The sequence below is a fragment of the Dermacentor andersoni genome, chromosome 8 (assembly GCF_023375885.2).
Source record: "Dermacentor andersoni chromosome 8, qqDerAnde1_hic_scaffold, whole genome shotgun sequence".
Taxonomy (NCBI): Eukaryota; Metazoa; Arthropoda; class Arachnida; order Ixodida; family Ixodidae; genus Dermacentor; species Dermacentor andersoni.
The window spans coordinates 119,840,115-119,855,387 of record NC_092821.1 but is presented as its reverse complement, the minus strand read 5'-3'; the positions used below and the strand labels follow the sequence as shown (position 1 = coordinate 119,855,387).

The 15,273-nt window shown below is 49.9% G+C and overlaps 1 protein-coding gene across 1 annotated transcript in view; it reads right to left on the bottom strand.

Annotated features, from left to right (window-relative positions):
* LOC126529134 (sphingosine kinase 1-like) overlaps positions 1 to 15,273 on the bottom strand; it is a 90,247-nt gene that overhangs the window by 4,380 nt on the left and 70,594 nt on the right. Inside the window, exons 2-7 of the mRNA XM_050176740.3 lie at positions 13,921 to 14,079; positions 10,027 to 10,121; positions 7,225 to 7,340; positions 5,819 to 6,039; positions 4,409 to 4,610; positions 626 to 836 (exon numbers count right to left, since the gene is read on the bottom strand). Of these exons, the coding sequence (XP_050032697.1) occupies positions 626 to 836; positions 4,409 to 4,610; positions 5,819 to 6,039; positions 7,225 to 7,340; positions 10,027 to 10,121; positions 13,921 to 14,079 (1,004 nt within the window). The remainder of the gene's footprint in view (positions 1 to 625; positions 837 to 4,408; positions 4,611 to 5,818; positions 6,040 to 7,224; positions 7,341 to 10,026; positions 10,122 to 13,920; positions 14,080 to 15,273) is intronic.

The following is a 15,273-nucleotide window of genomic DNA, read 5'->3' as shown; positions in this document are numbered from 1 at the left end:
TACTTCTACGTCCCGAAGTGCGGATCCAGTCACCGCTTTGAGCAGGGGATTCGGGGTTTCTCGTCAGGGCTCCCGAGAAAGACGGGAGCCCTTGCCAAACGATTGTTGGCTCTGGCTTGAAGCTTCCCTTGATCGCACACTGTCGATAAGTTTGCCTCCAACTTCTAGCGACTAATTCCCTTTGCCTAGTTTAAGCTGACTGATTAGTGGGGCTTAATGTCCTGGAGCACTATTGGGGACACGAGATGAGCCATAGTGGAGGGCTCCGGATCAATTTTGACCACCTTGGTTTATTTAACTTGCACGTAAAGTACGTGCACGAGCGTCTTCTTTGTTTTTTTACATTTCACCCCCGAGTCGGGGGTGAAATGTAAAAAAAAAGGTAAAGAAAACTACTTAAGCTACTTTCGGCTACTTTTACGGTCCTCGGCTCAAGTTGGCTACTTTTTTGGCTAGTTTTCCGAATTTTTTGGCTACATTTTGTTTTTTAGACCTGGCAACCCTGCACCCGACGAAATGCGGCCGCTGGGGCTACGAGCCGAACCCGCGACCTCGTGCTCATGTAGCAGGACGCCGTAACCACTGAGCCGCCGCGGAGAGGAGGTCGAAGGGAGGTCGCACTTGCCTGCGGCTTGGGCCCTGGCACGCGCTCGACGCTCGAATCGGCGACCACTTCCAGCTCGGGCGGCAGCTCCTCGCCCGTGAGAGGAGGCACGTGGTCCTCGGTGCCATCCGGCACGGCGCGCGCCGTAGCCCTCTCCAGGCCGCTCTCGTTCCCTTCATTCTGTGACGTCCCGCAATCGCCCGTGCGGTGGCCTTCCGGAGCGCTATCAGACCTGGAAAATGGAGCGCGCAAAGAACAAAAAAAAATCTAATAGATCACGCGGTGCTTCACGCTACACACGTCGAGGGAGGGGAGGGGAGGTAGAGGGCGTGAAAACACGGACAATGAAGTGGACACGTACGTGTCAACTGCTACAGCGCCAATGCCAATGTGCGGCCCTCGATTTACTAGCGTTCGAGATGGCAGCTAAACCTAACGCGAATGTACTGCACGGGGGTATAGCAACATGACAGTGCCACGGGCAATACGTTTTCTTTTTATGCTGCGGGGAGCCGCCCGTGGACGCCTGTTGCATTTGCTATCGGTATTGGCGTGTGCGCACCGAGACAAGCATGAAGGGGAGGCCTGCGCGCTCCTCAAGGGTTGTTGTCCGGCCTCGTGGAACTCGAGTTGCGTGAGTAAACGCTCTCGCTTAAATCAAGGACTCTGGTCTGTCTTTCTGCACGGCTTCGGACGGGTACGTCAAGCGTCGAACCCCCACATTGCATCAAGCGAATCCCCGTAGACGGTGCGCAGACAGAAGGCGTTCTCTGGTTCTTTTTGTCTGGCCGCTCTTGCGTTTTGTTTTTATGCTGTTATCACGACGGTTCCTAAGGGTAAAGGTGGCGTCACGCTCCGGTCTGGAACGCAGCTGCCGGGGGGGGGGGGGGTTCAGGAGGACCTGCCGCGACCACTCGCGCAGATGTGCATCGCGGTCACCGACCACTTGGCCGCCTCGCCGAGCAATCGCACAGTTCTCCAGCTGAACCGAAACTCCAATCGCAAGTCGAGTTGCCGAAATATACATGTTACGATGACCTGCAGTCCATGGCAGACTTCCTTGAAACGCTGGAGTCGTACGCCAAGGCCACTGGTACCTCGGAAACACATATCATATGGCACGACTCCTGCCATTAGCCTTGCGGGAAGGCGCAGGACGCTGGTGGAGGATTAGTTCTCGTTTTTCAACATGCAAGATATTAAGACACGCTTCCGGGAAGAGTTGATTCCTGCCACCTGGATACGAGGTCCGAGTCCAACGTGAGCTCTCAGGACGAAGGCTTGCTCGAGTCCGCCCGAACAATGCAGGAACAGTATCGCCGAGCGGCACCCAGTGTCTCCGAGATTGACAACTAAATTACTCCAGTCATTCGACAAACTCCACCTCGGGTTTAGACCATTCCTGTATTGGGGGCGCATTCTAGACCCTTGAACAAATTGCGCGGACAGCACGAGGGATTCAAGACGCCCTGCTGCTAGCTGAGAACACCTGCGTGCGCCGGACGCCACGAAATGCTGCCCTAGAACCACCACCGGCTCGGCGAGCTCCCGTTGCCTGTCCCTCACCGTACGACGAGACGCGTCACGTTGTCGTGGCGGTCTGTTCACCACGCGCATTGGAGCCCTTCGCCTACGGCCAAGGGTCACGCGTTGTGCCTGAAGACCCTGTACCAGACGACTTCACTGGGAGCGGGGTCCGAGAAACGGCAGGGTAAATACCGTTCGCTCTATACTCGAGCCAGGCGGCAGGAACGCTAGTCTGGTTCAGTCCACCAAAACCCTTCCAATGCTGAAACAGGAAGGCCCTCCAGTATCGCGTTTGACTCCGGGAGGCGTCCGGCCTTTAGACGCCGAAATACAGTCACACGCAATAAGGCGGACTTTCCAAGAGCAGATAATATGCTTTAACTGCGGTCATGCAGGTCATGTGTGGCGGCAATGCCGCGCCTGTCTAGAGGCACGAGCAATTGGCCTCATTGGCAAAGCCGGCGACAATGAATCCTGGCAGGTTGTCGCGAAGTGCAACCGATATCGGGCAACAAGGCTGTCAAGAGGGCGGGTCAGTCATCATTCCTACTGCGTGTGGAGTTGCACCCGTTGCTACAATAGAACCCAGGATGAACGTTAAGACTGTTGGAAAGATTGTTCCTGCTCATTCTTGATACTCGCTCAGGCGTATCCCTTATTGGCGATTTGCTCATCAACCAGTACAAGAGAAAAGAAACGAAACTGCAGGATGCGCATGTCCGCCTGCAAATGGCGTCGAGTCGTATAGCCGAAGCTGACCGACGTTGAATGAAATTAAGAGTTTGACGAAATGTCGTCTGGTCGGACGAAAATGGGGCCGAAAAGCCATTTTGGTCGGCGTTCTGTATTTTTATTCCTATTATGCCGTTACTTTCCCACCAGACGAGATTTCGTCAAATTCTTAATTTCATTCAACTACGACAGGCGTATGGCCAACCGAGTAGACAACCCCATTTTGGTAGGCGTTCTGCTTTTATTCCTAACACTGACCGATGGATCCACTTGCGCGCTAGCTTTAATGATAGAACAAAGAGGTAGGGTTTCGTTTGTTTGCCTGGTTTGTCTATCCCAATGTTGCTGGACCGAGATTTTATCGAAGACGCTGGTATCACGATGGATTTCCCAGCAGAACGCTACCGCCTTCCAGAGGAGCCCGAAACCACCCTGTTCTCGGAGAGCGCACCGAACCTGCTGCTGCAGCACCCGGCGATGTAGCAGCCCTGCAGACCACCCTACCCGAGCCTGTGATAGAGGACCTGAACAACTTCCAAGGCATCTTCCGTCAGCACAGACAACTCGAGCGCGTTATCAAACCATTCTCGGGGCGTTTTTGCAGCCGGACGCTTCTGTACTTGCCAGACGGAAGAATTCGCAGGTGCTGTAGACTCATGTGCTTCATCTAACAGCGGACATTATACAACGAAGATGGACGCGCCCAGTCGTACGTGCCCCATCTTCATCCGTGCATTTACGCGCAGCTCTGTGTATAGTTTCGGAATGAAGGAACTAGCCCTATCGAAAGTTTCACTGCGTACCTTGCAGGACATCGAGTTCACCGCTAAAGCAAGCACTGAAGCAAGCTCTTCGAATGGAAGAAAAGGTCATTACAAAAGAGGAGCAAATTTATAGACGAGCAGTTAGAACAGCAGCAAAGAGGAAGAGTTAGAAAAGTTAAAATAATCCGGCAGAACCCATCTCACGTTGAACGTCGGCGCTGATCTAGCGGCACACTGTATTGCCACCACAGAGACGCGTTACATACGAACCGTGCATGCACAGCCGAGTTCGTCGCTCGCTCTTCCCACAGAACTGACTTCGCCATCTAGGGGCGCCGCCGCAACGTCCACCCGTGGCGCATGTGTGACTGTAATATTCAGACAAGATTGCCCGAGTATACATAATGTGGGTTCGATTCCGCCAAGAACCGGGTAAACGTTCAATATTTTTGTCACTGAAGAGCGGCACACACTCAGTGGCAACACACCGAGTGACCCAAGTTGATCCGACGGTTGGTTTTGAACCCTGTTCCCTCAGCACAGCAACCCGCCGCTGAACCCATTAGACCTTGAAGCCCCCAGTGATCCAAGTTAGGTATACAGCGGTTAAGTATACAGGCAGATAGTCTCATAAGGTCGCGTGAATGTCCCAAGCAATGATGCAGTCTCAATAAAAGTGCACCTAGCCTACGCTGACAACACGGGAACTTAATTTTAAGGCACTCAGGAATATCATCACGCTTATGGTATAACAAAGTGTGTATATACGATGCCTACCCACCTGTGAAACGTCCTCGCGTTGCCGTTCTGGCCGCACAGTTCGCCGAGGTCGGCGCCCGACGACTGGTTGCGGGGCAGAGGTGCCAACGAGGGCCCGTTGCGCGCCGACGATGACGTCACCAGCCGCGAGATGACTCCGTTGCCGCCCTTCATCTTCTCGGTGGCGGGCAGGTACGATATCCGGCCGTGGTACGTACGCAGGTCTACAAAACGTTGCAAAGCGAGCAAACGGCGCTCGATAATTGAGGCGAGGCACGAGAGTTCGTAATAGGGGGGTGCGATCACAGTCAACTCTCGTTAATTCGAACTCGGTTAATTCGACTTCTCGCTTAATTCGAGCGCGCTGAAATGTCCCGGCAAGAAACCATACATTGCTATGAAAAAAAAACTCGTTTACTTCGAGCGCGAAAGCACGCCGCTTCGGTTAATTCGACCCCCTCACAGGCGCACCCTGGTGCACGCTGGGTATACTAAGGCTGGAAAACAATAAATTCAGCATATGGCGCTTCTGTTTCTCTAGGTGTGAAGCTGTCTTCCTTCTACTTTTTTTTTCATAACCTTAATTTTTTTAGTCCAACTCTGAGGCAGCGTTTAAAAATGTCGGCGCTCGTCACCGCATACCGGTTGAGTCGCACTTCAAGACTAAAAAGCAGAACGACATATCATAACTACTTCGAGCAATAAAAAAATATTTGAATTCGTTCATTTTACCACCGTTCGTTATTTCGACCTCACGGATAATTCGACCAAATTTTACGGTACCGCAAGGGTCGAATTAATGGTAGTCGACCCTAGTCGAAACCTTCAAATACCGTATCAAATGGTCAGGTAAATACGAGTATGTTTTTGTCGGATAGTTTTCGAATATTTGAGATTGCCAACTGTGCGCAGTCAATCATAACATTGAAGCAAGAATGCGCTAAATCCCGACCCGGAGGTCACAGCAGATTTAAAACACGGGAAACCACACGTAGTGAAGCAAGCTATACGTCGATCATGGAGCCAGATTTTTTGCGGCTAAAACGCTAACTCACGCATTCGCCAATGAGCCCCGAGTATGTGAATTAACTATTTGTCTAGTACTAATGCTGCATTTGCGCTTTTAAGAAACAACGCTTATAACGTATACGGTATAATTCAAATGACTGAAGCTTGTCAACATTGTGAGCATATACTAGGGATGCGAAGATCACTTCACAGTAATGGTGAAAACGGCCGTTCATTATTCGAACAGGTTTCGAATTGGATTCGATTGTAGAATAAAAACATACAAGTTTCCAGGTCGAGTCCTTGCTTCGTAAATCGAACGCAGCGTAATTGATGCTGAAGTTTATTATTATTTATCGGCATCCCCTTCGAAACGGACGAGGAGGTGACAATTAGGAGAGGACAGAAAGCGTATCCCACTCACTGAAGACCCTCCAGAAGGCCCACAGGGTGAAGCGTATCTCTCCGATGGCACGCAGCTTCTCGGACTCGATGTCGATGTCGGCCATGATGCCCCAGCCGACGTTCAGGAACGAGTAGAGGGGTCCCGTAGGAGTCTCCACCTTCATCAGGTCCAGAGGGGCCACCCGTCCCTTGGCAATGCCCAGCGTCGACGCCAGAATCGGATCGCTCACGTAGGGTTCACTGCGTAGCAAACACTAACCGTGAGACAGGACCTAGAAGGGGGCTGACTTTTGGAGCAGCACACTGTGGTATAAACGTTACGAACAGGGATAAGGTGCCTCAGAAAGGCTGGCCTAGGCTTCGACAGGTGGACCTATGTTTGTCAAAGGCCTACGCCAAAGGCCTACGTTTCAATGGGTGGACCTACGTTCGTCAGAGGCCTACGTTTCGATTGGTGGACCTAGCTTCGTCAAAGGCCTACGTTTCGATAGATGGGCCTATCTTCGGCAAAGGAGGCCTTTGGCGAAGATATATGTCCGCCTACCGAAACATAGGCCAGCCTTTCTGGGGCACCTTATTACTGTTTGTAACATTTATACAGCAGTGAGAAAGAGAGTACTTTTCCGAGAAAGTCGCTACGTTGTTTCACAGTATTAGAGTGCAGTCTATTGGCCGCAGGCACTGTAGCGGAACCAGGTGCAGCCGTCAGACAATAAGAATTGCGTTCGTGCGAATGTAACGTGTCCCATACAAACTTGCAGACGTTTATCCGGGATACTGGTTCACGGAGACGCCGAACTGTACCAGGAAATGCTGAATGAAATGATTGGTCACCTGAAGATGACAATGACGATCGCTAATTACCTCCCCTTCGAACCGGAATAGCTACAAATAACCTAGCCTCCGCAGGCTAGTTATGCTTCCTAAGACCTATTCTAATAAACCATAATGTTTATCTCCGCGAAGTGACCTGGGCCTGTAAAAACTCCGGCACCGTCTGTTCCCTGTTCTTTTTCCCCAAGCGCTCCTGGAAGGTGGATGTTCCCTACAGATCTCGCACGGGGGATTCCTTTGGCATCTTATTACAATGGGTATGAGTAGTCCGCGGATATTTAAGGCGACGCTTCCTTTGCCTAGCTGCCTTCGATTAGGAGTGTCGTCGTCTTTCTCGCCGAGTAGAAGCTGTCGTGGATGCGATCACGTTCGCGAGGTTTCGCGTGATTCGGTATCGGACGCCCAGTCGCCTATACGGCCGGCAGCGTTCCTGGACTGTGCCATGCTCGCCATGTGACCACAGTGACGGGAACGCTTTCGGAAGCCTACGTGTACACTTCGACGCGTGAACTCTCGCGAAGGTCACACTACCACCGAAAGCGATACAGGGCTCGGGCGCGATATGCGGTACGGGTCTTGTACGGCTCTCACTTGGCGGCGTGGCTGATGGTACGAGCCAGGCCGTTTCCCGATCCACCGGGAATCATGCCGATGGGTATCTTGATGGCCAGCTCCCAGTCGGGTCGCTCCATGAGGCCGTTGTACACCTGGAGTGAGAGAAAGAAAGAACGCGCGTAGTGGAAGGGGCAGGTCACGGCCCAGCCAGAGAGAAGCTCGAGACTGCGCTGTGCACGTAACGGATACAGATGAAGCGCAAGAACAACACAATGACGACAGGAACGACACGGACCAACGCCTGTCCGCATCTGTCACGTCATCGCGCGTCTCATGCTCGGGCTACGACTATACTTCTTACGCGACGCGAATTGCAGGAATGTGTCCGCCCAAGCACGTTGCAAGAAAAGCAGAAAACTAATAAAGGGAAAATGAGACGTACACCCAATTGTAGCAATTGCTTCAAAGGAAACCCGCACGGGTTCCTCGAAAGAAAAGCCTCGCAGTTGAAGAAAAACTGGCCCTGGTCCGGGACCAGGATGAATTTACCAGGACGAATTTTTCTTCAACTGCGAGGCTTTTCTTTCGAGGAACCTGCATAGGTTTCGTTTGTAGCAACTGCTACGATTGGGTGGACGTCCCCACGACGAATTTTTCTTCAACTGCGAGGCTTTCCTTTCGAAGAATCCGTGTGGGTTTCCTTTGTCACAATTGCTACGATTGGGTGGATGTCTCAATTTCCATTTTTAATTACTTCTCTCCACCTTGCCGGTTTCCACAGAACTAGCACGTCGAAAGCAGGAAATGCTGACGTCGACAGCAGGGAAGAAGACAGGCGTCGCTTCAGTGTTTTCTATTGGGAAACATTTTCTTGGCACAAAAGCTAAACCGCTCCCAAGACTTGCACTGGATAACGAATGCAACGAAGGCCTGCAGATTATCTAGCTCTTACGCGCGGATCTCTGCCCGACGCGTGGTGGTGGTAGCATTTTCGCGAAGAATGGCGCCTTTATTACCAGTTAGATGCCCTTTTTAAGAGTGAACTGTACTGTACAACTGTATAATAGAGCAATGCGAGAACTGCAAGGCGCGAGCCACGGCTGAGAAAAGTAGAGAAGCATTGGTTCGAACTGCTATCGCTCGATTCACTGGGCGTCGCGCCTGGCTCGACCGTTCGGTCATCATGACGTAGACGAGAGAAGCTGAATATATACAGGTCACGTGAACTACGATTTGGTAGCGCCGCTAAAGAAATGACTACAAGGTATCCGTCGCAATGCGAAAGTAGGTGTCGGTGTCGTTATTTCGACACTTCACGTTATAGATATGCCGATAGCGATAGCAGATATGCCCGTATTAGGAGGTTTTCACAATAAATTCCGGTGACCGTCGAGCGCATATCTTTTCTACGACTCGCGCTTGGAAAGCGCTGCGCCGGCATATTGCGGCTCATGGGAACACCACAACGATGTCGGCGGTTATGCAGAACCTTCCGAATATACGATTGGGCGTGGAACGAACGTATAAACGCTGCTACTTCTTCAACCAGTGGAGCCCGCGAGTACGCTTAAAAATACTTGATCACTCGGTCTGAACCTTGTGTTTACACAGTAGGGTGCAAATTTCTAGACATTAACACAGTGGGGCGATAGCTCTGCTCTTTTGGTCAGGGCCAAAAATTCGTCGTGGGGACATCCACCCAATCGTAGCAGTTGCTACAAACGAAACCTATGCCTGTGTCCACACGTTGTAAATAGACTGGCAACCACTACATCACTATCGTCATCATGAAGCGAAACCTTCTTAGTGGCGTCGGACGAGTTCGATGCTGTGTTCGGTGGTGATAATGGTGGAGGAGTGTGGAAAGGAGGTTGCGGACGGTACAGAGAAGGAAAGGTGCGGCGCCGAGAGTAGGAAGACGATGGGAGAGGTAGTAACGCTCACCGATTGGTTGGCACGAGCGATGACGTCATTCGGCCGCGACCAGCGTAGTGTAAGCAAAAGCTTCGTTTACGCCGATTTCGGTAATGCGTGCGACTTCCATAATTGTTCGTCTCCTTTTAGTGAGGCGCCTTTACAGTGGCTACACAGCCGCATTATCACTCATTCTTTTTTTCCCGCGGCTTTCTTAGCATGCTGAAGATGAAGAGGGATAGCTGCACACCGTACTGCAACTTGGTCCTGAACAGGTGAAGAACGTTCGGGAAGGCGGCACTATAGCACAGAAGAACGGTGTCAACCATGCATTCCATCGCGGTTGGTGGTGCGGCAGCCATAGCAGTGCTACATACGGGAGGTCACGAACAATTCAACGCAAAATAACGCCGAGGAACATTGCAAAAAGGTGGGGACATATAATTTCCTAAAGGACTACTATAGGGGGAACTATGGCGCTAGTGTCTACAGGAGCTCCTAGTATGGCGCTTCAGACAGCACGGGAATGATGCGCAGTAGACTAATTTGCCTTCATCGCACTCGATTTCCTGGCTTCAAGCGGCTTTGCGACTCCGCAAATTGATAACGTTCAATAAAATATCGGGTTACTAACGCAAAAAATTTACAACGACTTATGAATGAGCGCAGAGCGATATCGCCCTCGTGCGTTTATAAAAAAAAAATTTGAGTGTCACAAGATGATCGGTCGCACATGTGCGCCAATAAGGGAAGACGAAGCGCACTAAAATGGGCGACAAGGACGCTTGAATCCACAAGCACAAAGGTTTAGACAAATCCACGCACTACTCGTCGTTCCCATGGCAACCGACAGAAGGCAGCGCCAGAGTTCTTTGTAGTAAGCTTCGTAGGAAGCTCTAGAATTGTGTAAAGGTAGATGCATACCTCGTAGAGCAGCCCGTCGCCGGAAATGATGATGATGCCACTCCACTGGTTCAGGTGGAGATTCTTGATGAAGTCCCTCGCGTGGTTCCGGCGTTCTGCGAACGATCGTATGGATAGCTTTCACGTGAGGTAATGGACGCGTCTTTTCACCGTGCTATAGTGTCCAAACATGGCGGCCTCGACGTCATATCAGCTCTCCGCATGCTGCTTTGATTTTTTTTGATGGCGACTGCTTTTCACTAGATCAATCACTGCTATCAAATTGTAACTCGGTGCAAGACTCGCCTGTCCTGCTGTCCTGCTGTGTTCCTCGTCTTGTTCTCGCGGCTTCTCGACGTGCCGTGCCTCAAGCTGTGGAATTGTGAGAACACTCGTGTCGATCCAAGCAGCGAATACAGGCGGAGTTTCGAGCGAAAGTCTCGTAGATCGTTGTCCGTAATCTGGTAGTGCTACGGGGGTGACAGCCGTGGCTCCGTTTGTGCGGGCTCTTGTAATTCGCACAACTTGCTCCGTATGGGACGGTGCATTTATCAACGCGACGTGTCCGATACGGTGCAATATTTAGGTGCGAGGTTGCAGTCACGCACCAGCCTGATTTGAAAGGGTATTGACTACCGGCTGACACGCGCCCAGTAATTAATTTATTGATGTATTCACAAGACTCAGAGGCTCCTCACAAAAAAAAAAAGAAGTATTCCGTGAGGGTATGGGGGGAGGCTGACAAAGTGTTGTTACACGTATCGTTACACAAGACGGTTAACACATATCTTTTTACAAGTGGGCAGTTGTGAACATCAACAAACACATAGCAATAAATATACAATAATTAGCGAGTACTACAAGGAAGTAGCCTAAGCGAGGCCAGTTGAAAAACAAAAGAACTGCACGAAAATAAGGCACCCAATTCTGCTCTAAACTTCAGAGGAGCGCGGATGACAACGATATCGTCAGAAATAATGTTCATGTTCGTTTATTCATATACTGATTACAAAGCAGAGACAGTAAAGCATTATTAATTAACCCTATTCTGTTCATGTTCGTTTATTCATATACTGATTACAAAGCAGAGACAGTGAAGCATTATTAATTAACCCTATTCTCTCGCGCATAAATTATTAGCCCTGGGAGCTCTGAGGAATGACTAACAAATCGCAACAACGTCCACCCTTAGTAGAGTCTTGATCACGTTTCGGCCAACAATTAAGTACTCACATTACGAAAGCTATCTCCCGCAGAATGAAGAATGTACTTGAAGCATGCTTCTCCTCACAACTACTCTCGAAGGCGGGGAAGCCAGCTTTGCCGAGCGCTTTGAAAACGGCCACGAACTCTAGGCGCACGCTCAAGAACAGATACCGCGACGCGTCGAAAAGCAGTGCGCTACTAACCGTATTTCCGAATGCGGTCATATGAGAATGCCTTTTCCTTTGTCGATAATGTTCCCCAACATCATAATCATAATGGTAGAACGCGATGTCACATACGGCATGCGGCGCTTTGAAAGGACTTTGGAAAGTTCTTTTACTCTGCAGGAAGTCGCTTTACCTAACAGGCTCTCTCTGTTGCGCATTACTGTGTCGCATAGAAAACCACCTGATCGTATTGTTGATTTATTCATTCTCACTTTGCTTACATCGTCACGATGGATTGTGCAAGGTGGGGCAGGGGGCAGAGTAGAATGGATCATAACATAGCGCAAATAACAGTACATTGCTAAAGAAATTTTAAAATTATACAAATTACACGAAATCACATGTAATGTATCAAAATTACAAAAGAATACGTACTGAACAATAAATACGCATCGGGAAAAACAACTTTATCGGTGTCGACGTTGTCACAGGAAATAAAAACGGTATTGCATATTCGTCGTTCCAATAAAACCCAGCAACTACAAGCATTAGTTTACCGCGCATGTTACCGCACGCCAAGATGCTACGGAAGAACGACGTGACCAGGGCTCTGTCATCATTGCCAGCCTATTTTATGTCCACTGCAGGAATAAGGTAGAACATGTACGTCCGTGGACCTAAAGCTCTCCAATTGGGCAGCAGCACTACGAAGGCTTCATTACGAAGGCTTCACTACGAAGGCTTTACCACGAAGGCTTCATCTCGACTTGCACTAGCAGTTTGTACCAATTAAAACTACGCGGAACCAACGCAGCGTAGAAGCGCAACGGGAGAACACTCCACGGCATGTCCATCAGTGTCATCATCAGCCTATTTTTGTGTCCACTGTACGACAAAGGCTTTACCAATAGATCTCCAAGTGCCCCTGTCTTGCGCCAGCTGATACTACCCTATATGCCTGCAAATTTCCTAATTTGATCACATACCACATACATTCCATGTCGTCCTCTACTGCGCTTGCCTTTTCTTGGCCCTCGCATTCGATAAACGTAACAGGCCACCGGTTACCTGTCCTCGACTGCGCTTCCTTTTCCTTGAAACTCACATTCGATAAATGTAATAGACCATCAATTATCTGTCCGCCGCTGCGCTTACCCACATTCGATAAATTAATAGACCACCGATTATCTGTCGTCGCCTGCGCTTCCATTTCCTTGGTACCCACATAGGATAAATGTAATTGATGCGCTTCCTTTTCCTTGGCACTCACAATAGATAAATGTAATAGACCACCGATTATCTGTCCTCGCCTGCGCTTCCATTTCCTTGGTACCCACATAGGATAAATGTAATAGACTACCGGGTATCTGTTTTCGGCTGCGCTTCCATTTCCTTGGTACCCACATTCGATAAATGTAATAGGCCACCGGGTATGTTTTGGGCTGCGCTTCCATTTCCTTGGTACCCACATTCGATAAATGTAATAGACCAGCGGTTATCTATCCCCGACTGCGCTTCCCTTTCCTTGGTGCCCACATTCGATAAATGTAATAGACCACTGGTAATCGGTTTTCGGCTGCACTTTTATTTCCTTGGTATTCACATTCGATGGATGTAATAAACCACCGGTTACCTGTTTTCGGCTGCGTTTCCATTTCCTTGATACCTACGTTCGATAAATTAATAGACCACCGGTTATCTGTTCTCGGCTGCGCTTCCATTTCCTTGGCACTCACATTCGATAAATGCGATAGACCACCAGTTATCTGTCCTCGGCTGCGCTACCATTTATTTGGTACCCACATTCGATAAATGTAATAGACCACCGCTTATCTGACCTACGTATTGCATGTCCTGCCCGCCTGCATTTCTTCCTCTTAATCTAAACCAGAATCTCGGTTACACCCGTTTTCTCGTTAAGTCATACCGCTGTCTTCCTGTCTCCTAACGTAACGCCCATCATTTTTCGTCGCATTGCTCGTTGCGTGCCCTTAACTTTTCCTCGAGCTTCATTGTTAACCTCTAAGTGTATGGCTCACATGTTAGTACCGGTAGATTGGAATGATTGTCCAGTGTAATAACTGTGCAATGAGTACGTCGATATCAAGCACACTAACGGAGTAGTAGCACTACTGGAGAGTCCTAGCTCGACGTCTAAATGCAGACGTCTGAGCGAAGCTACGCCGAACCCATCTATAGCGCAGCGGCGACACTTGACAGTTATAGCTCGACGTCTAGTAGTCGTCCAAACGAAGCTACGGGTGTCCAAAGTCACGCACCAGCGACTGTTACTTCTTAACCTCTTCGATTACCCATCCCTAATAGCCTCGGACTGCCCGGTGCGCTTTCAGCCGACGAACGTTGCTTATGCAACGCCTCAGGTGGTCCTGGACGAGAAATCGAAGAGGCAGAAACAGATCGCGAAAGCTGTGCTTTCGCATAGTGCATGCGCCGGAAGGAGTTGCAAAGGCGGAAACGCGTTATAGCCACCGAGTCTTAGACACAACCGACACAGCCGGCGTTCCCTCGCCCCCAGCATTACCGGTGACGAGCAGCAGGTGGGAGATGTCGGCCTCGGCCAGGATCGGTCGCACCCGGTGCAGGAAGATCTCGAGGCTCCGGCCCGGTCCGCTCTTTGGGTTCACGATGACCAGGTAGTGTCGTTGCGCGGGCAGCTCGGCTGGAATGAACGCCTGGCCGTCTGCGAGGTCGAGAGGAAATGACGACAATGAAGCGTCGGGCACGTCTGCGCTGCTCCTTCGGCAACCAGATTAAAAAGACTAAAGAAAAATCATTTAAGAGACACTAAAGTGAAACAATGATTCAGCTTATACTCGTAAACTATTCTTTCGAAACTCATTTGTTTTGTTTGTGAATTTCGTGGTAAGAGGCTTATTGAAAAAAAGGCAAAAACCAAAGACAAAGGCTTTTTTTTTTTCTTGGTAACATTGCTCCGATACCCGCAGCGCCGGTACGTCAATGTGACGTCACGAATTGCAATAGCCCCTTCTTGGTACTGGTCGATTATTTATTGATGAGCAAGGATTTGTGCTGCACTTAAGGAAAACTAAATCCCGAAAACAAGGCTTACGCACTGCGCTTAATGAAACCGAGAACTGAACCTAGTAAATTACAAGTCCTTCAAATCCGGCACCACACGTCGACGCACAGACGCTGCAATTCGGGGAACTCGCCCTTGGCGAACATTGGTGCAAACTGCCACGCCGAGTGCAACACCAGTCTCTGACTTAAAAGGTTCAATTGCGCAGTAATTAGTATAGCTCGCCTCTGTTTTAGAAGCATTGTTAATCTTCTAGTGCATATAATTAACGCTTTCTTTTAGCTTCCGGCTTGGCGCGAAACTTAGCCGAGCACATAGTCATAACGGCATACCTATACAGTGGCAGGTGTCGACAATTTTCCATCAAGTTCAACAAACGGCTGACGGATCGGTGTAGCCGGAGAGCTGCTTCGGGAGACAATTGCGACGTTTGCAAAATTATCTTAAGACGCACATATGACACATCTCGAAAGTGCGACACACCCGCATACATGTGGCATGTGACAGAACGACGACCTGTTGATAGCGAATCGGAAAACGAGACCAATGAGCAGTGCTGAACTCTCTCTATTATTTGCATACGACACCCGAAGCAGCCTGGGACCCGCCATTGTGTGGACTCGAGGCGGAGGCGCCATCAGCAGCAGACGACATTCATTTCCTGTAGACGACAATAGTATACGCAGAAGGCAAGGCGCGCAAGGCGTGTTCCGGAAGGTTTGGCGGCCACCAAGAGAATGGAATCCTTCGCGTCTCGACATTGTCATTTGCCAGACAATACCCGGGGGGATGTGCAACACGCTGGAAGTACAGGCTTTACAAACACCATTGGCA